Below are 23,299 nucleotides of genomic sequence, written 5' to 3'. Positions count from 1 at the left end.
CAGATGGAGAAGAATTTGGAGAGTCTGTCTTATTCTCAATACTGGGTCCCTGGGCTTAGGTGGGAGATCCTATCTAAATTCCTCCCCCAGTGGACACCTTTGCTGCCTCTTTCTGCCTACCCAACTCTTGAGTCTCCACAGGCAGTAGGGATGACCCTCCTTTACATTAAATCAGGTCATGACCTCCCTCCTTCCCTCCCCATTTTAAAATCCCTCAGTAGCTTACTTTTATCCTGAGGATAAAATCCCATACTCTGTTCCATGGCCTGCACATTTCTAAATGGAAACTTCCTTTTTCTGGGTCACACCCAGGCTTCTTCCTGCTTGAGACCTTGCTGCCTGCTGTTCTCTGGTGCCGGGAATACATCTCCCCTACATCTTCACTGCCTGTGTCCACAACCAACCACCCCTCTGGGTAGCCTTGCCCTGTCCTCATTCACTCTCTCGCTTGCCACGTGCCTGGTACTATTCCAAGCACTTAAATTAACTCATTTAATTCTTTCCACAGCCCTGTGGCATTAAAAAAAAAAAAAAAAGAAAGCATGATTGGGGCTCCCTGGTGGTCCAGTGGTTAAGACTCAGCACTTTCACTGCTGGGGCCCAGGTTCGATCCCTGGTCAAGGAACTATCCTGCAAGTCATGCAGCATGATTGAAAAAAAAAAAAAAAACAGCATGTGAGCAAGAGCAGCTACTGCTGCTGCTACTGCTAAGTCACATCAGTCGTGTCCGACTCTGTGCAACCACATAGACAGCAGCCCACCAGGCTCCCCCATCCCTGGGATTCTCCAAGCAAGAACACTGGAGTGGGTTGCTATTTCCTTCTCCAATGCATGCAAGTGAAAAGTGAAAGAGAAGTCGCTCAGTTGTGTCCGACTCTTAGCGACCCCATGGACTGTAGCCTACCAGGCTCCTCCATCCAAGGGATTTTCCAGGCAAGAGTACTGGAGTGGGTCGCCAGTGCCTTCTCTGGAGCTAGAGAAGAGTGAATATAAAATGGCAGGATATAAAGATGATAGAAAGCTAGGACCAGATAGGTCATAGGAAGACTTTCATATTTTATTCCAAGTATATAATGGGAAGCTACTAGAAGGTTGTGAATAGATTGCTTTGATCACCACACAAAGAAAGAACCCTAGAGGAACACAAGTGGACGCTGGGGGCCCAAGCATGAGGCTGAAGATGGTGAGGGCAAGTGGTGGCATTTACCATGGTTCATTTTTTGTTTCGTTTCTGGCCATGCTGTGAGGTTGCAGGATCTTAGTTCTCTGACCAGGGATCAAACCCACGCCCCCTGCAATGGAAGTGCAGAGTCCTAACCACAGGGCTACCTGCAGATTCCCTCAAAATGTATTCTAAAAGAATAAAGAGGACTTGCTGAAGGATTGAATGCGGTGGGAAAAGGAACTACCAATGATGACTACAAGGTTTTTCAATAAGCATCATCCACTGGGTACCGTGAACAAAAATTAGGGAAACTGGATGAGTGGATTAGAAGAGAATTTATAGAAACAGATGCTGCTGTTAACATTTTCATTTTATACATGAATAAGATTTCAAAGAGATCAATTAACAAGCCCGAGTTTGTCCAACTGGTAAGTGGAATTCCTATTTTCACATACATATATTTTACCCTCACAGCACCTCCTTTTCTCATCTTCAATTTACAAATAAAGAAACTGAGGCCCAGAGATGTGAAGGCTACACTGCCAAAGTGGCAGAGCCAAGAATAAATATCAGCTCTAACAGCAAGTACATTTTCCAATAAAGGAGACAGGCCAAGAGACTGAAAAGGAAGCCTAGGAGACCAGGTAGTAAAGAATCTTGAGGTTTGAACACAAATCTCGTGCTCAGATTCTTTCAGATGTTTTGAAATTCCCCAATACGTGAACCGTGAACTTCCAGATGTTCAAGCTGGTTTTAGAAAAGGCAGAAGAACCAGAGATCAAATTGCCAACATTCGCTGGATCATAGAAAAAGCAAGAGTTCCAGAAAAATATCTATTTCTGCTTTATTGACTATGCCAAAGCCTTTGACTGTGTGGATCACAATAAACTGTGGAAAATTCTGAAAGAGATGGGAATACCAGACCACCTGATCTGCCTCTTGAGAAACCTATATGCAGGTCAGGAAGCAACAGTTAGAACTGGACATGGAACAACAGACTGGTTCCAAATAGGAAAAGGAGGACGTCAAGGCTGTATATTGCCACCCTGCTTATTTAACTTCTATGCAGAGTACATCATGAGAAACGCTGGGCTGGAAGAAGCACAAACTGGAATCAAGATTGCCGCGAGAAATATCAATAACCTCAGATATGCAGATGGCACCACCCTTATGGCAGAAAGTGAAGAGGAACTAAAAAGCCTCTTATGAAAGTGAAAGTGGAGAGTGAAAAAGTTGGCTTAAAGCTCAACATTCAGAAAACGAAGATCATGGTATCTGGTGCCATCACTTCATGGCAAATAGATGGGCAAACAGTGGAAACAGTGTCAGACTTTATTTGGGGGGGGGGGGGGGCTCCAAAATCACTGCAGATGGTGATTACAGCCATGAAATTAAAAGACGCTTACTCCTTGGAAGTAAAGTTATGACCAACCTAGACAGCATATTCAAAAGCAGAGACATTACTTTGCCAACAAAGGTCTGTCTAGTCAAGGCTATGGTTTTTCCTGTGGTCATGTATGGATGTGCGAGTTGGACTCTGAAGAAAGCTGAGTGCCGAAGAATTGATGCTTGTGAACTGTGGTGTTGGAGAAGACTCTTGAGAATCCCTTGGACTGCAAGGAGATCCAACTAGTCCATTCTAAAGGAGATCAGTCCTGGGTGTTCTTTGGAAGAAATGATGCTAAAGCTGAAACTCCAGTACTTTGGCCACCTCATGTGAAGAGTTGACTCATTGGAAAAAACTCTGATCCTGGGAGGAATTGGGGGCAGGAGGAGAAGGGGACGACAGAGGATGAGATTGCTGGATGGCATCACCGACTAGATGGACATGAGTTTGAGTGAACTCCGGGAGTTGGTGATGGACAGGGAGGCCTGGCGTGCTGCAGGACAAACTCCGTAGGCTGTTTCCAAAAAGACAGCACAGTTGCCATCGTAGGAAGGTGGTTCCTGAGTCGCCACTTCAGAATCACAACCAATTAAAATGCAGGTTTCTGGGCTCCAGCTAAGCCACGCTGGTATAACAGTCTATGGAAGAGGACCCGGAATCTTCATTTTTCAAATTAGCACTCCAGGAATCTTTGTCAAACAAGAAAGTCTGAGAACTGCGGAGCTATGGTTTGAACACTGGCAGCGACCCCCAAAACTAGTAGTCTGATCTACTCAGGTGACTTTGCACCTCCTGGTCTGTTTCCGAAACCGCTGAAGGCTCAGTGAGTAGCCACAAAAACCTGCCTGAAAGACTCGAACTCCCCCTAACGGTGAAACTCGAAACACACGCTCTTTTAAAGAAGGCAGGAACCGCGGGTCATTGCGGGATACAGAGTGGCCAGAGCGGCCCGCACGGCATTGTGGGACATCAGCCAGTCTCCGCTTCCAACTCCAACTCCAAGGCCGCCACGTTTCATGGAACTTGAAACTCTCGGAGTGTCGCCGGATGCCCCATGACGTAACTGTAAACATCCTCCGGTGTCTATCAGCCTCGAAGGCTAAATAAGAACACCGCGAAAAGAACAGTGACGAACTTCCGGATATGCCTTCGCTTTACGACTCCTGCGCTCCGCCGTCGAACCGGAAGGAAGCCAAGAAGCAGTTTACGACACCGTCGGTCGTGTTTACGGTACCGGCCGCTGCGCGCGCATCTTTCTTCCTTTCCCGGTTCCCCGGAGCTCAGGCAGTGGCGCGGTATCCGGCCTAGACTATCTCTCACCATCGGGGCCGGTTACGGCCGTTACAGGTAAGCAGCGTATTCCATACGCTTCCGCGGACCTCCAGAGCAGAGTTGGGCTGCGCCTGGCCTTCGGGGGCCTACCGGAAGAGACTTCCGTACGCCCACTCCTGCCTTTCTGTTCCTGCGTTGGGCGGGGCAGGAATCCGCCTTCGGCCCCCCCAGGTCCGACCCAGTGCGGGGCAGAACCTGTGGTTGAGGTCTCTTTCCCTGGAGTCCGCTTAGCGGCCACCGACGGTCTGTTCTGATGTGAACGTGCCATTAACCCCGCTGAGTCTCAGGGTCTTTTAAAGTGCCCCACGGTTCCCTGAGCTTCTAGAGAGGGCTATTGGGTGTGCCAACCTGAGCGATGTTCGGCCCTGCTCTGAGGAGTTCGGTCTAAATGTTTCTTTTCCTTGCTTATGAATTGGAAGGCTGGGATGTAGTTGGTTGATCTCTGATTTGATACTAACCCCCCAGGAATTGGCAAACGATCTGCAGTGGCTGCGACAACGTGCCCAGTACATGGCCTGCCAGCCACAAGGCTCTCCCTATGACTGTCCTGTTGGTGCCGCCTCATCCTGTATGTGTAGCCAGTACAGCTGTCACTCCGTTTCAACTGAAAGATTTAGTTTCCCCTATTGGTTACATTGTGCTCTGCCTACATTTTATTTTACGCGTTGAAACCCTTCCACCGCTTTTAAAGTGTGTTTGGAGATATCTTATTGTGTTATTGATATGATCTGAAACCCAGGATCTTTTCAGGCTGCTGTCCAGCTGTAAAATAATGGGAAGAGTGTTACATTTAAGACAGAGGACCCTAGAAACCAAGTCTATCTTGAAATGATGAGATCAGCTGCTTGATTTGGCTGAACTGTGTAGTTTTATATCTGAAATGGGGGCCTAGGGGTTTAGTGGTGTTGCATCTGACATGTTGTAGGACCCTGGTAATATATAAGGGTGTATTGTTTTGAGGCCACCACACTCTCCCTCAGTCTGCTTCCTGTACTGTAATTTAAGTTCAGGTGGGAGGATGGGGCTTCCAGGTTCATGCCCTTTTGGATCACGCAAGTGTCACCTCTAGGAACTCTCCCCATCATGGGAAAATGAAGAGAGTTTCATAAATTTAGTATCCTTTGCTCTTTGCTCCCCAGACTCTGGAAATATTTGTGTGGTGAATTTTACCCTGGGAACTCAGCTTCTGGGCATTTTCAGGGGATTAGAATGGATGATAAATGCATGAGTTTTGGGTAGGAATTGTTTGGCAGATACCTGTCTGGAGCCCCTGGTTTTTACTCTTCCTGAGAGGAGTACTGGTGTTACACAAAGTGTGTACACACTTTGTTACACAAAGTGTGTACTCTGAAGCCAGTTTCCCAGGGTTCAGATTTTCATCCATTAGTGTTGTGATTTTAGGCGATTTCTTGATATCTCTGTGCCTCAGTTTTCTTATCTGGAAAATGGGGCTAATACTGGCCCTAACTTGGGAGGAGATTGTTGAGAGGAGTTAATGAATTAATGTGTGGAAAGCACTAACGACACGCCTGGTACTCATAATGTTTATGAACATTGGCTGTGTTCAGCCACTTTCATGACATAAGGCTTCATTCAGGTGGCCTCCTCAACCTTCTGCTGGACTTTCTGCCTGACTCTTATGCCCTGCATAAGAATTTGCACTGACAACAGAAAATTGGAAGAACAACAAAGGAAGGTTGCATTTCAGGATATATTCATGGACCCTTGTTTTTTCTCGGCACTGTGTGTAAATGTATTTTTGTAAGACTGAGTAGTAAGTGTCTTGCATTTTACAATGGAACTATTTCCACATATGTTAACTAATATATACGGTTTTCACAGTGATCCTCTGAGGGGAATAAAACAAGGATCTTATTATTTTTTCAGGTAAAGAGACTGAGGTTTAGGGGAATTAAATATCCTATGTCTGTTGAAGGTGTGAATGAGAACTGGAACTTGGTTATTAAACTCAAAAAAAAGTTAATTACATTTCATCAAATCTGTAAGACATCACTGAATTCAAGAAGCACAATTTCTTCATGTAACACTAAGAAAGAAAAGTTGCCAGATACGACATGACACCTCATCAATTAGAAGGTGCAGGTTCATTTCAGAGATAGTACAGTAAAAAAAAAAAAACAGTGAGATATGATACATAAATCTGGTTAGCAGTCGTCTGAGTTTTAAGTATTCACAGTATTATTTACAGGAAGATGTTAAGTGGAGAGCAGCTCAACAGTTGAGGCTTCTGTTTTGTGTTTTGCTTTTTTACCTTTATCATTCATGTATTAGCTTACCTCAAATGGAAGACTTGTGTTTTTTTGGTTTTTTTTTTGTTGTTGTTGTTTTTTTGAGGCTTTTCTTCATGGAGTTACTTTGTTATTTGTATTTTTAAGGTTTTAAAAGATGGCAAAGTTCATGACGCCTGTGATCCAGGACAACCCCTCAGGCTGGGGTCCCTGTGCAGTTCCGGAGCAGTTTCGGGATATGCCCTACCAGCCGTTCAGCAAAGGAGATCGGCTCGGAAAGGTGCTTGCCTGTCAGCAGGGTCTGAATCTCTTAAAGCTGCAGCTGATGCTCCAAGTTCATTTTAATTTTATTCTCTCAAAAGGATAATGGTTATAAGCTCTGGCTACTTCCAGTAGTCATAGGAGAGCTGGGCTCTTACAAAGCTATCCTGAGCCAGTCTTTCTAACACTTTGTGACACCGTGTCCTCACTTGGGAGGAGGGGGTTTCTGGGTCAACAGAAACTTGCCTGGTTGACGTGTGCTCTCTGCCTTCCCTTGTTGTGCTCACTAGGTTGCAGACTGGACGGGGGCCACATACCAAGACAAGAGATACACGAGTAAGTGTTCTCCGCCTGCCTGCCTACCCAGGTCAGGCCCTCGGTGGATTGTTCGTGTTTCTAGTAACCTCCACCTGAAAGCATTCTAGGATGGGAACGAAATGGTGATAATTCATAATTTTTAGGGGCCTATTATGGACTGTGGAGACAATCCATTTTTTGTAAATAGCCTCAAAAGTTAGACTGTTCAGCATATTATAGTAGGTTTTTCCCCCTACTTTGGGGAGCCATGGCCCCTTTTACAAATCTGGTGAACATATTCCCATTTTGTATTTCATTACTTGGGATTTACTGAGCCTGTAAGGCCAGTGAGTGGATCCCAGTTTTAAAACTCCTGGTTTTAGGATCCTAATAGAAGTTAGTTTTTTCCTCTGTACTAGTCAAGAGAGCTAGGAATGGCTCTCTGGAATACTGAGTCAAAGACGATCTGAAGTCTGAGGTCAGCCAGAAAGCCAGTCCTAGCCCATTAGCCACGTCTGCCTTGGGCGCCAGCTGGTGACAGTGATGACGTGTGTAACCGCCTGCTTGCCTCTCCTGAGAGAGTAAACTGTAACTCCTGTTCTTACAGAAGAAGGCAGAGTGCAAAATGGGCTTGTCTTGAATTCCTCAGACTCTGTCTTGACTTAGAAAGTTCTTTGGATCAGAGCTTTTTAAACTTGAATGTGCGTATTAATCTGCTGGCTGCTGCTACTGCTAAATCACTTCAGTCGTGTCCAACTCCGTGCGACCCCACAGACAGCAGCCCACCAGGCTCTGCCGTCCCTGGGATTCTCCAGGCAAGAACACTGGAGTGGGTTGCCATTTCTTTCTCCAGTGCATGAACGTGAAAAGTGAAAGTGAAGTCGCTCAGTTGTGTCCGACTCTTAGCGACCCCATGGACTGCAGCCTACCAGGCTCCTCCGTCCATGGGATTTTCCAGGCAAGAGTACTGGAGTGGGTTGCCATTGCCTTCTCCATAATCTGCTGGGGATCTTATTAAAAGGATGGTTCTTACTCAGTGGATCTAGGGTGGAGCTGTGAGTCTGTACATCTAAAATGCTGCCAGTCGATGGGGTGGCTCCTGAGACCACACTGTAAATATCAGGCTTTAGATTACTATGTACTTAAAAAGTTTGTGGGTAGTGTTACATACTGTCACCTTTGCCTGCAGATAAGTACTCCTCTCAGTTTGGAGGTGGAAGTCAGTATGCTTACTTCCACGAGGAGGATGAAACTAGTTTCCAGCTGGTGGACACAGCGCGCACACAGAAGACCGCCTACCAGCGGAATCGAATGCGATTCGCACAGGTAAGTCAAGAGCCAGCAGTCTGACCATCTTGGGGCTGTCACCTGGTGCTAAAAATGGTACCATGTGAGTACTGATGAGGGGAAAGCATGTTACTATGGGTATCCTAATGAATCCCATAATATATTAATGGGCTTCCCAGGTCTCCCAGTAGTAAAGAATTCACCTGCCAAGCAGGAGATGCAAGAAACACAGGTTCAATCCCTGGGTCAGGAAGATCCCCTGGAGTGGGAAATGGAACCCGCTCTAGTATCACGGGAGCCTGGCAGGCTGCAGTCCATAGAGTCACAAGGAGGTAGATACGACTCAGCACAGCTGAGTGAATCCAAGTAGCTCTTTAGTGACAAACTGTGCTAAAGTAAACGGGTACCATGTCCAGGAATGCCTTTAAACAGTTCAGCTGTCTGTTGACCAGTAGCTAGGACATCTGTGCTAAGGATGGCTGTGCTGGATAACCATGTGCGTCAGTGTCTGTTGCCTCGAATAATTGCTGTGTCCAGGATTTACTGAGTAGATGATCCAGTTGGGCTGCATCTTCTCACATAAAGAGGCAAACTCAGCAACTCTAATAAGAGCCAGTGAACCTGCCTCAGTAAAAGCATGGATATGAGTCTAAGCTAATTCAAGGTACAAACATTTTTATTGTGCTTCAGTACAAAAAACCAGATAACTGCTTTTTTTTTTTTTTTTTAAACAAATTGAAGGTTTGTGACAGCCCTGCATCGAGCGAGTCTTTCAGTTCTATTTTTTCAACAGCATTTGTGCACTTCATGTCTCTGTCATAGCAATATTTCAGACTTTTTTATTATTATCATATTTGTGATCAGTGGTGTTACTAATCGCTGAAGGTGGTTAACATTTTTAGCAATAAAGTTTCTTTCTAATGAAGATATATACATTGTTTAAGACATAACAGTGTTGCACATTAGTAGACTACAGTATAGTGTATAGTATTTGTAGCATAAATTATAGGCACTGGGAAAGCAAAACATTGTGTGACCTGCCTCATTACAATACTGACTCTATTGTGGTGGTCTGGGACCAGACCCAAGGTATCTGGGAGGTAGGCCTGTGCTTACTCAACCTAAAAACCCCAGGTGTTGATCCTGTAAAAGCACAGAGTGAAATGTGCAACTGGGCTGCTGCATCCTAAACTCACTCTAACAGCATCCCATTAGGCACCACCAATTATCAGCTGAATGTCCCAAGATTTTAACATGATGTTTTTTCCTGATTCCTAGCGAAATCTCCGCAGAGACAAAGATCGACGGAACATGTTGCAGTTCAACCTGCAGACCCTGCCCAAGAGTGCCAAGCAGAAGGAGAGGTGAGTTGCCCATCCTGTTGGAATAAGTTATTTTTCCAGGACTGACCACACTGCTGTCAGGAAGCCAGAGCAGAATAGTCATCTTCTTCCCCAGTATTACGAAAAACCAAAAAGCCTCCCCAAAGCCAGTTAAGCCACTATTTCAGCCCTGGTGTCGTCTTCCAAGAGCTGGTCATGGCAGAGACCATGGACAGGAAACTGCTTGCACTGGTTGTGAGCACTGACTGACACAGAAACAAAGGCAGACAGGAAGTGACCCCAGAGCTTCACCTAGACGCAGGGCTTCTGTGGTGCAGCTCCCGGGGCCCATTCACACCGGGTCCTGTGAGTCCCTGGAGCTGTGTAGGACAGTAGCCTGCCCGAACTGAGGCTGCCAGAGGACAGCCTCTAGAGGTGGAGTGGTATATACTGGTCATATACTGGTATACACTGGCATATTGGGGGCAATATGCCTCTCCTAGCATGTCTAGTGTGTGCTGTTTTCGTCTTGGTTTTTGTTTTTTCTTAAGCCTCTACTTTCCTTAAAAATCTGTACTGAAAGCAGTTTTCCTATCTTTCCAGAGAACGCATACGACTGCAGAAAAAATTCCAGAAACAATTTGGAGTGAGGCAGAAATGGGACCAAAAATCACAGGTAGTATATCTGTATCAGAATTCTGTCCAGGAATTTGATTTTTTTGGTTGGTTTTATAACAGCATTATTGAGGTTTTTACTTCTCGTACTATACAATTCACCCATTTAAGATGAACTCAGTGGTTCATAGTTTATGCACGGAGTCCTGCAGCCATTACTGTGGTCTGTGTCAGAATGTTTTCATCACTACAAAAAGCCCTGTTCCGGTCAGCCGTTTTCCTCGGCCCTAGACCGCCCCTTCTCTGTGTTCTGTCTCTGGATTAATCTCTCCTGGACATTTCATATAAATGGAACCAGAGCAGAATGATCTTTTGTGACTGACTCCTGTCACCAAGCATCATGTTTGCAAGGTTCATCCATGTGGTGGCCCATGTCAGCACTTCATCCCTCTCTATTGCCATGTTCCATTACATGGATAGACCACGTTTTGTCTGTCTGTTCACCATTGATAGACATCAGGGTTTTTACTTGAGGGTATTGTGCATGGTGCCACCGTGGACATTCCTCTAAAAGTGTTTATGTGGACGTTGTGCAAGTAGAAGACATGTGTAAGCCAGAGTAAAGGTGCAGTTGTGGGAGTTACATTTGCTGGACTCAGTGCTTGCTGTAGCAGCAAGAATAACCAGGTAATGACATGGGAGAAATGCAGAGGAGCTGTTAGAAAACAGCCAGCCTGTCGTATGACTGTTCTGGATACATTTATTGAATACAAGCCCTTCATACTGTTACCTGCCTTTTGCTTATGTTTCGCGCTGGCTGTCATTTTCCCCCTCCAACGGTTTTTCCTGACAGAAGCCCCGAGACTCTTCGGTGGAAGTCCGCAGTGACTGGGAGGTGAAGGAGGAGATGGACTTCCCTCAGCTGATGAAGATGCGGTACTTGGAAGTGTCAGAGCCCCAGGACATGTAGGTGGCATCTTTTCCTACTCTCCATCATGCTCTTAATGTGTGTGAATGTTGGTGATGACTGTTGGCCTGAGCCCTAGCATTTCCAAAAACATTGCCTAAGATTAGCGGACGAGCTTAAAAAAAAAAAAATGCCTGTGGCAGGAAAAGCAGAAAGAAGTTTACTGAAGCTAAAACTTCAGTTCTCTTTCAACTTCCTGGCATTGTGAGCAAAAGAAAAATTAAATTATAGGATTCTTGTTGGGAGAAAGCAGAAAGAAATTTCCTATTATTAAAACTCTAGATTTCTTTCAGCTTCCTGAAATCCTAAGCAAAAGAGAAGGTTGGGTTCTTTAGCTTTTTGGGCAGAAAGAGAAAGATTGCAGTTCTTCAAGAGAAGTGACGCTTTTCCTGATGTTTCAAAGAACTCCTTATCTCAGAAGGCCAGTGGGTGGACGTAACTTAGCGGGAGCTGGAGCATCAGCCAGGAGGCAGCCTCCTGCTGAGGGCTCTGTCACTGCTCCTCTCCCTGTCTCTAAAGTGGGGCGGGGAGTGGTGTCCTGAGCCAAATCACTTGTGGTCACTGTTGGGTGGAGCCACTTCAGGACCTGAGGGGGCAGGCCCTGCATGAGCTCTGAGAGTCCAGTCAGAGACTGTTTTCATCTCTCGTGTTAGACTTGGATAAGATTTTGGATTCCATGGTGTAACAGAGAAGAAGTAGGTAGTCTTGCTCCCCTTGACTTAGCGTGTGTTGTGTGCTCTCCCCTCAGCGAGTGCTGTGGGGCCCTGGAGTATTACGACAAGGCCTTTGACCGCATCACCACGCGGAGCGAGAAGCCGCTTCGGAGCATCAAGCGTATCTTCCACACCGTCACCACCACGGACGACCCCGTCATCCGGAAGGTGGGCACCCCTGCCCCGTGCCCACCTGAGGGGAGCACTGCAATACCACCGCTGAGGCCTCAGAGAGAGCAGAGATGTGGCGAGGGGGTGGGGGGGTGTATGAACCAACCAGGCCTCAGATGCCCCTGTAGATAAGACTCATGTGAATCAATTTAGGATTAGGTGAAAATGAAGGCACTCTGCTGACCGGACCGTAAGTGTTGGGGTGTAACAGGTGGTCAGGAAACTGCAGTTCCTTGGACCCAGGATACAAATTTGCTGGCTGGCTTGCTGCAGCCTGGCTCAGACAAGCAGAGGTGTAGGTATAGGTGTGAGGGCTCCTTGCAGACAAGTCCTTCACCTCCTGTGAATGGGCAGGTGAGCCCCAAAGTAGCCCCATCTCTCTGCTGTCCTCCTTGCAGCTGGCGAAGACTCAGGGCAATGTGTTTGCCACCGACGCCATTCTGGCCACACTGATGAGCTGCACCCGCTCTGTGTATTCCTGGGACATCGTTGTCCAGAGGGTCGGATCCAAGCTCTTCTTTGACAAGAGGGACAACTCTGACTTTGGTGAGAAGCCTGTCTAGGAACAACACAGGCTCTGAGTGTCCTTGTTGGTCCAAAGCCATTCCCAGGTACAGAGAATGGGTAGAAGGTGTTCTGTCTCCCCACGAACACCAACAGCCATGTCAGAATCCCCCTCAGCCTCCTCAGAGATAGAGGAAGGGGCTGTCACTGCAGTACCCCTGTCAGGCAGCAGCATCTGAGTCCTCGCGGCACCCCAACACCGTGTTTCCACCCATTTGAGTAGCATCTTCCTGACCTCTGTCATCTGTCCATACCCCCTTTAGTATGTACTTGACCTTTTTCTTTGGACTGATGCCCTTTTTACTTCAGCATATTTATGAAGGAAAAAATGCACATGTACCATACACATGTGTATGTACACACACACGTTGAATGAAAACCAGGTCACTCAAAAATAGGTGTGGTTGTGACAGAATGTAATGTTAGTATCTCAGGTTATCCAGAAACCCGCCCCACCCAGCCGCCCTCAGAAGACCCAGGTTAGCAGATGGCGGTCCTCTAGAGGAAGGGCCTATGTCGTTTGAATCACCACATCTCCCTAAGGGGCCCTACGCCTCTTTGGTGACTGTTTCATGGGTGGGTGACCATGCTGCCGATTTTGCAGACCTTCTGACAGTGAGTGAGACAGCCAACGAACCCCCTCAAGATGAAGGTAACTCCTTCAACTCACCCCGCAACCTGGCCATGGAAGCAACCTACATCAACCACAACTTCTCCCAGCAGTGCTTGAGGATGGTAAGGTCCTGGGAGCACTCAGTTCATCAACCCCAGTTGCTGCCTACTGAGCATGTACTGGGTCGTCAGCTCTGGGTTGTGGGATTAGACAGGACAGACGGGGGTCCCTGCTTGTCACAGAGGAGATCTCAGCTTGAGGTTAGAGGTCAGAAGGCCTGACTTTGAGCCCTAGATTCACCACTTTTAGCTTTGTGGTGCCAGTCATGTTTCTTCTCTGAAACTGTTTAGTTGCTAAGTTATGTCTGACTCTTTAAGACCACATGGACTATAGCCTACCAGGCTCATCTGTCCTTGGGATTTCCCAGGCAAGAATACTGGAGTGGGTTGCCATTTCCTTCTCCCAGGGATCTTCCCGACCCAGGGATGGAACCCACATCTCCTGCACTACAGACAGATTCTTTACCCCCTAGCCACCAAGGAATCTCCTCTGTAAAATTAGAATACTTGAATAATATTTGTCTCATATAGATACATTGTGAAGATTCCTTGAAATATATGACCAAGACACCCTTGTGCACAGATACAGCTGCATTTCTTAGGAGCTGGAGATACAACAACCGGCCAGCCTAAGTGCCTGCCCTTAGAAAACTTTATAATGGAGGGGGAAAGATCTTCCCTGTAGCTCAGATGGTAAAGAATCTGCCTGCAATGCAGGAGACCTGGGTTGGATCCCCGGGTCGGGAACATCCTCTGGAGAAGGGAACAACAATCCACTCCAATATTCTTGCCTGAAGAATCCCATGGATAGAAGAGCCTGACAGGCTGCAGTTCGTGAGGTCGCAAAGAGTCGGACACGACTGAGCGACTAACACACAAAGGAGGAGGAAAGATGGTAAGCTCAGGATACGTACATGTTGTGACAAATGACTGTGTGTACCTTGGAGGAAGACATAACAGGAGGGGGCGCTGTTGCTAGTTAAATAAGAGACTAGAAGCTCGTGTTTCACAAACATGAGCATAGGGTGAACGTGAGCTGTTACCTCTGTTGTGACCCACGGGGTGCTCGCTTGGGCTCGGAAGTGTGCCCAGAGCCCCATCGAGCTCTAGGGACCCAGGCAGGGCTGTGACAAAGGAGAGGTGCCGGGTATGGCTGATTGCCTTGGCAACGGGTTGGCGCTGTCTCATGACACCTGTGTCATTTTTACAGGGGAAGGAAAGATACAACTTCCCCAACCCCAACCCATTTGTGGAGGACGACATGGATAAGAACGAGATTGCCTCTGTGGCATACCGGTATGCCTCCTCCCTAGTGCCCCCGCCCTATGTGGGTGGTGCATCTGGACCCAGGGCCTCAGGTGACCAGAGGCGCTCCTTCTTCCTTGCAGTTACCGCCGGTGGAAGCTCGGGGACGACATCGACCTCATCGTCCGCTGTGAGCACGATGGCGTCATGACTGGAGCCAACGGGGAGGTGTCCTTCATCAACATCAAGACCCTCAACGAGTGGGACTCCAGGGTGAGGCACGCGGGACACCGTGTCCCGGGCTGGCGCCTGCAGCCTGTGTCTCTCTTCCCCTTGCCTTGCTTACAGAGGTTTTCTGTCTTCTGAATTTTCCCCCTACTTAGTTCCACTTTGAGGAAGAGATCGTGTGTGCGGGTGACTACCTTGCCTTTGTGTTTTCTGTCTCTGTCCGTTCCGGCCTCCCGTTGGCTTCTGCCCTCTGCAAGTGTGATTTCAGTCTCTCCTTGTGAGCTGGGCTGGCAGCTCTCCTTTTGGACCTGTTGTTTCACTTACGGCAGCCCCTACCTGGTTTTCAACCTTTTGGCACCCTTTTTTCAACTTTGTCTCTTACTGAACTCAGATCATCCCAGGTTTGGCTTTTCAGGAGGGGCATCTTGAAAGAAATATGCATCCTTCGTTTTTCCTTCTCTTTCCGTTCTCCCAGGCTAGTGTGCCAGGATGGGGCTGTCATCCTTTCTGAAAGTACCTGGCCTACACACCTGAATGTAAAATGTGTGGCCATGCTCCTGGTCACTGGTGTGTAGAATAAAAGAGTCTTGGTAGGAGGACAGCAAGGCCAGGCCTGTGTTAATGAGGGTCCAGTGAGATGGAGGTCAGGGGCCATTGTGCTCTGCCTGCGTTAGAGCCTAAGGATTAGCATTCCGGGCACCAGGTTTCACTCCTCAGGTGTTCTTTAGCTTCTGTCACCTGCTGAAAGCACCCTAGAAGGTTTGCTGCAAACTCAGCTCTGAACCAGTGGCCTGCTCTTAGCCTCTGACCACAGCCCCCCAGGAACATCGTCCTGTGTGACGGCGCCCTCTGCTGCTGCCATAATCTGGTCCTGCACGCTTCTCAGCTGCCTTCACATTTCCTTTGCTGTTTCCCTCCTTTTTAACCCCCAGTGGCACCTTCTCTTAGGGTCAGTCCCTTATGCAACTCTTTTGCCACATTCACTTCTGTATACTGTGTGTGGTCCACTCAGATGGTCTGCCTATCTTAAGGGACCTTGATTCCATCTGCAGAATCTCTTTAGACACAAGGTAGCATGGAGAAGGCAATGGCACCCCACTCCAGTACTCTGGCCTGGAAAATCCCATGGACGGAGGAGCCTGGTGGGCTGCAGTCCATGAGGTCGCTAAGAGTCAGACACGACTGAGCGACTTCACTTTTACTTTTCACTTTCCTGCATTGGAGAAGGCAATGGCAACCCACTCCAGTGTTCTTGCCTGGAGAATCCCAGGGACGGGGGAGCCTGGTGGGCTGCCCTCTATGGGGTCGCACAGTCAGACACGACTGAAGTGACTTAGCAGCAGCAGCAGCAGTAGCAGCATGATCCTGGGTAGTTATGCTCAGGGTTCCCCCAGACTCTGGGATAGCAGATGCAGCAAGAGCAGGGCCACCAGGGACCATCTTAGATTTAAGCCTAACCCCAGGCCTCTTCCTTGAACTCCAGAAATGATTCCTGAAATCTCTTCTGACTCCTGGTCTATCGTTGTTTTTGTTTTGGAATTTTTTGGTGGTTGTTTTTTCTAAAACACTTTGTCATTCCAGTGTCTTCATTTGTCATTCCCTCTGGCTTGACTGTCCATCAGTGTCATTTCTCCTGCTCTCTTAGGCTCAGAGCCTCAAACATCTCCTCCTCCTCCTCCTCCTCTGCACCCTTGAATTCTGCTGTCAGGCTCAGGCTGTCTACTTGCCCAGCCCTGGGTTTCACTGACATCACCCTAGTTCAGGACCCTACTCATAACGCCTGTTATTTTGCATTTGTCTCTTAACTGACCTCCCTAACTCCCTCTCCATCAGGTCAGACCTACCTGACCTCCCCTCCCTCTGCGGGCTTCCACACTAAACCAGTCTGTCTCTTCCCTGTCCCTCTCAGATCCCCCTAACTCCAGCTTCTGCCAGTATTCTCCACGGGTGAGCTGTCACACTCCCTTGTGAAACTCTTTCTCTCCACACCACATGTGATAAACATTTGTATGGCACTTGTTTCTAACATGTGTGCGTATGTGTCCTGGTCTGGTTGAGACCTTGTAAAGAGAGGAGTTACAGTTTGTTAAGCACCAGCTGTGTGGCAGGCTGTGCAAGAGAGGGATGGATGATGTCTTCCTTCTGCTCCACCTGTGGGCTTTCCCCTCCCTGGTTAAGCCCACTAGGGACCTTCTTCTCTACCAGAGGGGCCAGTAGTCCACAGGCAGCATGGTGCCTTGGCACCTGTAACTGGGGCCCTCCTCCCACAGCACTGTAACGGCGTTGACTGGCGACAGAAGCTTGATTCTCAGCGAGGGGCTGTCATTGCCACCGAGCTGAAAAACAACAGCTACAAGTTGGCCCGCTGGACCTGCTGTGCTTTACTGGCCGGATCCGAGTACCTCAAGCTTGGGTGAGATTCCTGCCCAGGAGCCGGGAGCTCATCTTCGGAAAGGAGGGGTCTTCGGGTTAGGAGAACAAGGCTGCCCTTTTCTCCCTTTTCTTGGGACAAGCACGAGGCTGCCATTTAACTGATAACTCAACCCCAGGCACAGCTGTGCCTCTGTGCCAGCGGTCTCCACCCTAACACTGCCACCCGACACCCCCCAGTTGCGTGTCCCGTGCCACATGGTCTGTGCCGGCGTGCCCCACCCTAACACTCCTTCCCCTGGTAGTTACGTGTCCCGGTACCACGTGAAAGACTCCTCGCGCCATGTCATCCTGGGTACCCAGCAGTTCAAACCCAATGAGTTCGCCAGTCAGATCAACCTGAGCGTGGAGAATGCCTGGGGCATCCTGCGCTGCGTCATCGACATCTGCATGAAGCTGGAGGAGGGCAAGTACCTCATCCTCAAGGACCCCAACAAGCAGGTCATCCGTGTCTACAGCCTGCCCGACGGCACCTTCAGCTCCGATGAGGACGACGAGGAGGAGGAGGAGGAGGAAGAGGAAGAAGAAGGTGTGTAGCAAGCTTCCCTCAGAAGTCTGGCGTGAGCTGTGGGCTGGTTGGGGCTCAAGCGCTGCAGCCTCAGTCCTCTAACCTCAGTGGAAAACTCCAGGAATTCCCTGAGGCTTCACTTGGTATGGCATTCAGTCTAGTTCCAGGAGCCATTTCCAGAGCCTTTAGAGCACATGATAGGGTTGGCGAGGAGAGTTAGGGCAGGAAAGAAATGTCTAGAGGAAGGTCTAGAAGTCCCTGATACTAGCCAGCGGTCCCAGGGAGGAATGATGCTCCAGGTTCATGCTAGGCCTTAAATCGTTCTCTCACCTGCTTCACCGGTTGGTGACTGAAGGAAATACCTGGTAGTCCTCTGAGGTTCTGAATGGTTTCACATCTGAGTGAAAGTGTTGAAAATCATAAGCAGTTCACCAGTTTGATGTAACCTTTGTATCTTTCAGAGGAAGAAGCCTAAACCAGACGGTGATGTGGAACTGGCATCTGTGATTGCTTCGAGCCTGGAGGACCCTGAATACCTAGTGGGATGTGTGTCTGATTCTTGCTCTCTGAAGCTAGGCCATTGAAATAAATTCTGTTTAGTCCCTTACCTTCATCTGTGCCTACGTTATGACCGACAGCCCTTCTTCCTTCTCCGAGTAGCCCTTCAGAGAGGGAGGGTGAGACGCAGCAGAGTCTCTCTAGAGTTCATAATCTGGGTTCCCTCCTTTGTTCTCAGCATTAGTGGTTTTACATTCCTGCTAGAAGGTGAATGCCCTTGGGTTTTTTGTTCTTGGAACCCCTTGAAATTATCCTTTCCCAGGGAGTGAGGTCCATTGTGAGGTCCCCATAGGAAGTCCGTTTCACAAGCACAAGCTGGCTACATGCCAGACCCAGCTGCCGCCCTGAGACACACATCACTGTAAAGATGAAGCAGGGCAGTCTTTGAAGCTTGAGGTGAGGTCGCTGCTGTGAAGGAGACCGCTTCAGAACATCCTGGTGGATGTTCCACAGGGTGTTGATTGTAATGGTTTGTATAAACTTCCCTGATAGCCCAGTTCGTAAAGAATCCACCTGCAATGCAGGAGACCCCAGTTCGATTCCTGGGTCGGGAAGATCCCCTAGAGAAGAGATTGGCTACCCACTCCAGTATTCTTGGGCTTCCCTTGTGCCTCAGCTGGTAAAGAATCCACCTGCGGTACGGGAGACCTGGATTTGATCCCTGGGTTGGGAAGATCTGGAGAAGGGAAAGGTTACCCACTCCAGTATTCTGGCCTAAAGAATTCCACAGACTGTATAGTCCATGGGTTCGCAAAGAGTCAGACACAACTGAGCAACTTTCACTCTCACTTGGCATGGGCTAGTGATGTGATCTCAAGCCGGCACCCTCAAAGCATGGTGTCATAAACAAATATCTCATCCTGACACAGAACTGTGATGCTGGTGGAAGTGATGCCATTATACAGATGAGAAAACTGGCTCCACTTTTGGGTAGCCGTCCTAAATTTAACAATTTTGATCAAAATGATTGAGCCTCAGAAAGCAAGCAAAAATGTATTGGACTTCATTGTCCAAGTTACTAGGAAAACCGTATTAACGTCTGCTTCTTGGGGAGTTCGGTGTAGGTGGAGTCTTAGAAAATTCACATTATAGTGTGACAAGTGTGGGGTTTCAAGGTCAGGCTGGTACTCCCCAAGCTGAACCCAGCAGAATTATCTGGAACAAGTGGCCCAAAAACATCTTAACAGCAACCTCCACCTGTTTCATGTCTTTCATCTGTCCTCTACTTCCACCAACTTGATGGCTGTAAATAGCCCTGCCTCAAAACGGAAGCATTCTACAGTGCAGGCTCAGCCTAGTCTGAAGGCCCTGCCATACCTTATCAGGCCTAATTTCCCAGTACAAGATAAGACCAGCAGTTTTAAGTAATTATTTGTCCACACCCATTCTCATGATCATCGTAACTACTAAGAAGTTGACCTCCCTAGCTTCATTTTTGGTTAGGTACTTTTGTCTGCTTTCAGTGTTTATTCATCAAATTACTAAGGGCCTCCTCTATGTCAGATACTGATGGAAGCCCTGAGGTCACTATAATGATTAAGATTCATCTCTGCTCTAACAGGAGCTTTTCTCTGATGCTAATAACAGCCTAGAAAAAAATAGATAAATGGCATTCCTAAGGGTGTACTTAGGTCTGAGAGCTCAAGAAAGACTTTCTAGAGAAGTTTCAGTGATGAAAAGCTGGAAAACCAGTGTTTTTCCAAACTCACCATGGCTGCCTTCCCACTGGAACCCTCAGCCCCATCTCACAGGACTGCTTAACAGCTCTTGAATTTCTTACTTTATTCATAGATGCACTGTGTTCTGTGCAGGTAAATCTCATTCAGGATTCACATTTCACCTCGGGAAAGCCAGCCCCGGTCATCCAGTTCACTTGAATGGGGTGCAGGGTCACCCAGTCATCCTCTATATTGCCTCCACTTCAGCCACAGTTGCTGAGCATGAGCAGTGGATTTGGGCTTAAGTGTCTACACTGCTCTGTCATAGGCCCCTTTGTTTACAATATTACCAATGATAAGATAAAAATTTCCATTTTAAGGCAAGACAAGGAAGGTTAAAACCTCCTCCCTCCCCTTTAGTGTGCATTGTGTTTCCATGTTATGCATTAACCACAAGTCCTCAATGGCAGAAATAACCTGTTCAACCCTAAAGTTCAATTTTTCTTCTGGTGCCAGTCATGGAACTCCTTAGGAGATAACATTCATTTCTCAGTCCTGTAAGGGGTCACAATGACCCACCACTTGCTTTGTTCATGCAGACATCTTTGTTGAACTTTATGTACAATGCCAATGTGCCATTTCCCTTAAAGACAGTAATGGGGGCAGAAAGGACTGGTCAGATGACCTGGGGAGTTACTGGGCTGCACCTAATGAAAGCTCTCGGCTTAAATACTTCCTTAGGAAAGAATGTTGCTAGCTATATTTTGGAGAAGGCGATGGCACCCCACTCCAGTACTCTTGCCTGGAAACTCCCATGGACGGAGGAGCCTGGTGGGCTGCTGTCTATGGGGTCGCACAGAGTCGGACACGACTGAGCGACTCCACTTTCACTTTTCACTTTCATGCATTGGAGAAGGCAATGGCAACCCATTCCAGTGTTCTTGCCTGGAGAATCCCAGGGACGGGGGAGCCTGGTGGGCTGCTGTCTATGGGGTCGCACAGAGTCGGACACGACTGAAGCGACTTAGCAGCAGCAGCAGCAGCTATATTTCACATGTTCTGCCTATTTTACAAGACTTTTTTTTTTTTTTTTTTTGAGTTGCTGGTGGTCTTAGTTGTGGCACGCAAGCTGTTTGTTGCAGCCTGTGGGCTTCTCCCGAGTTGTGGTGCTTGGGCTCCTGAGCACACAGGCTCAGTAGTTGTGGCTCACAGGCTTGGTTGCCCCAAGGTATATGGGATCTTAGTTCCCCGACCAGAGATGGAACCCATGTCCCCTGCATTGGAAGGCAGATTCTTAACCAGTGGACTACCAAAGAAGTCTTTAAGACTATTGTTTCTTGCACAACCAGATGTGTGACAGAGCCTCCAATAAAAATAATGACTAGGTGACCACAACAAATACACAGTTCTACAAGGTCAATGATAGTAACAGTCTGACTCTAGATAATGGGAAGAAACTAGAGGGAATCATTACCTGAACCATAACAGGCCAGTAAGACAGGAGTTCCAGAGGCTTTTGGCTACTACTAACAGCCCAGTCCAGTAATAACACACTGAATGGCCTATCAATGATTCCTTGCCTGGTCTGGGAATGAGCATTCCTATCACCATGGGCTATATCAGTCACAGAATACCTATTAAACCTTGGTCAAAATTAAGACTGAAAGGGAAGGGACTGTAAAATAAGGAATATAGCCTCCCACCCAGTTCTACAAGAATCAAGTCATTAGCCACTTGATGACCTACATATACCATGAGAGGAATTCTGGATGAGAATTTCGACAAGGCACTTTTGTGCTCTAGGAAAACTGGTAGGACTGGCCTTCAGACAGATATTTACAAGAGAAAAATTCCTGAACCCAGTTTCTTGCATCTCCCCATACTTAAGAACTAAAACCATTAAGCTGTTGCTGCTAAGTCGCTTAATTCCTCCTAAAGAGCAACAACCTTCTACCAAGCCGTGGGCTTGATTGCATATGTCTCTTCATCAAAATCACAGATAAAACTGGCCTCCCTCCCCCACCCCTTCGTTACAGTCCCCAGAGCTGTCTGAAAGACTGTCTCCTAGATTACAGTCCTTTGTTGCTGTTCAGTCACCCAGTCTTGTCCGACTCTCTGCAATCCCATGGAGTGCAGCACACCAGGTTTCCCTGTCCTTCATGGTCTCCCTGAGTTTGCTCAAACTCATGTCCATTGAGTCGATGATGCCACCTAACCATCTGATCCTCTATCTCCCCCTTCTCCTCCTGCTCTCAATCCTTCCCAGCACCAGGGTCTTTTCCAATGAGTCAGCTCTTCCCATCAGGTGGCCAAAGTAGTGTAGCTTCAGCTTCAGTCCTTGCAATGAGTATTCAGGGTTGATTTCCCATAGGATGGACTGGTTCGATCTCCTTGCTGTTCAGGGGACTCTCAAGAGTCTTCTCCAGCACCACAATTCAAAAGGCACTCAGCCTTCTTTATGGTCTAACTCTCATCCATACATGAAAAACCATAGTTTGACTGTATGGACCTTTGTCAGCAAAGTGATGTCTCTGTTTTTTAACATGCTGTCTACATTTGTCATAGCTTTTCTTCCAAGGAGCAAGCGTCTTTTAATTTCATGGCTGCAGTCACCGTCTGTGGTAACTTTGGAGCCCAAGAAAATAAAGTCTGTCACTGTTTCCATTGTTTCCCCATCTATTTACCATGAAGTGATGGGACCAGATGCCATGATCTTAGTTTTTTGAATGTTAAGTTTTAAGCCAGCTTTCAGTTCAGTTCAGTCACTCAGTCATGTCCAACTCTTTGTGACCCCATGAATCACAGCACGCCAGGCCTCCCTGTCCATCGTCAACTCCCGGAGTTCACTCAAACTCACGTTCATCGAGTCAGTGATGCCACCCAGCCATCTCATCCTCTGTCGTCCCCTTCTCCTCCTACCCCCAATCCCTCCCAGCATCAGAGTCTTTTCCAATGAGTCAACTCTTCGAATGAGGTAGCCAAAGTACTGGAGTTTCAGCTTTAGCATCATTCCTTCCAAAGAACACCCAGGGCTGATCTCCTTTAGAATGGACTAGTTGGATCTCCTTGCAGTCCAAGGGACTCTCAAGAGTCTTCTCCAACACCACAGTTCAAAAGCATCAATTCTTTGGCACTCAGCCTTCTTCACAGTCCTACTCTCACATCCATACATGACCACTGGAAAAACCATAGCCTTGACTAGACAGACCTTTGTTGGCAAAGTAATGTCTCTGCTTTTCAATATGCTATCTAGGTTGGTCATAACTTTTCTTCCAAGGAGTAAGCGTCTTTTAATTTCATGGCTGCAGTCACCATCTGCAGTGATTTGAAGCCCAAAAAGATAAAGTCTAACACAGTTTCCATTGTTTCCCCATCTATTTCCCATGAAGTGATGGGACCAGATGCCATGATCTTCGTTTTCTGGATGTTGAGCTTTAAGCCAACTTTTTCATTCTCCTCTTTCACTTTCATCAAGAGGCTTTTTAGTTCCTCTTCACTGTCTGCCATAAGGGTGGTGTCATCTGCATATCTGAGGTTATTGATATTTCTCCCAGCTTTAGGTTGGCTCAATTAAAGTTCTCCATTTCTTCCTTAGATAGGCAATTAATTGTTAATTGATATCAAGCACATAAAACGGGCTTCATAAATTAATAAAAAGTTTGGAAAGAGC

At 47.5% G+C, this 23,299-nt stretch overlaps 1 protein-coding gene and 1 non-coding gene across 3 annotated transcripts; both read left to right on the top strand.

Moving 5' to 3' along the window:
* The first annotated feature begins 553 nt into the window (after nt 1-553).
* On the top strand, nt 554-625 carry TRNAE-UUC (transfer RNA glutamic acid (anticodon UUC)). Its single transcript has one exon. It is a non-coding gene; the product is annotated as a tRNA-Glu (tRNA).
* Nucleotides 626-3,775: 3,150 nt separating this feature from the next.
* EIF3D (eukaryotic translation initiation factor 3 subunit D) lies at nt 3,776-18,020 on the top strand. Of its 2 annotated transcripts, none has more exons than XM_061417357.1 (15): nt 3,776-3,899; nt 6,281-6,413; nt 6,685-6,730; nt 7,881-8,017; nt 9,257-9,342; nt 9,904-9,976; nt 10,769-10,881; nt 11,631-11,763; nt 12,165-12,312; nt 12,935-13,065; nt 14,213-14,298; nt 14,391-14,520; nt 16,746-16,888; nt 17,151-17,434; nt 17,875-18,020. In XM_061417357.1, exons 2-15 carry the CDS (start codon nt 6,291-6,293, stop codon nt 17,886-17,888), a joined length of 1,647 nt encoding a protein of 548 aa, XP_061273341.1. In that variant the 5' UTR covers nt 3,776-3,899; nt 6,281-6,290; the 3' UTR covers nt 17,889-18,020. The 2 variants fall into 2 exon arrangements, with proteins under 2 accessions (XP_061273341.1, XP_061273340.1); XM_061417356.1 differs by having other exon boundaries at nt 3,786-3,899; nt 10,772-10,881.
* Nucleotides 18,021-23,299: the final 5,279 nt, after the last annotated feature.

This window comes from Bos javanicus, chromosome 5, assembly GCF_032452875.1.
Source record: "Bos javanicus breed banteng chromosome 5, ARS-OSU_banteng_1.0, whole genome shotgun sequence".
NCBI classification, from domain to species: Eukaryota; Metazoa; Chordata; class Mammalia; order Artiodactyla; family Bovidae; genus Bos; species Bos javanicus.
Note: the sequence above shows the minus strand (reverse complement) of the source record. Positions and strands in the feature narration are given on the sequence as shown.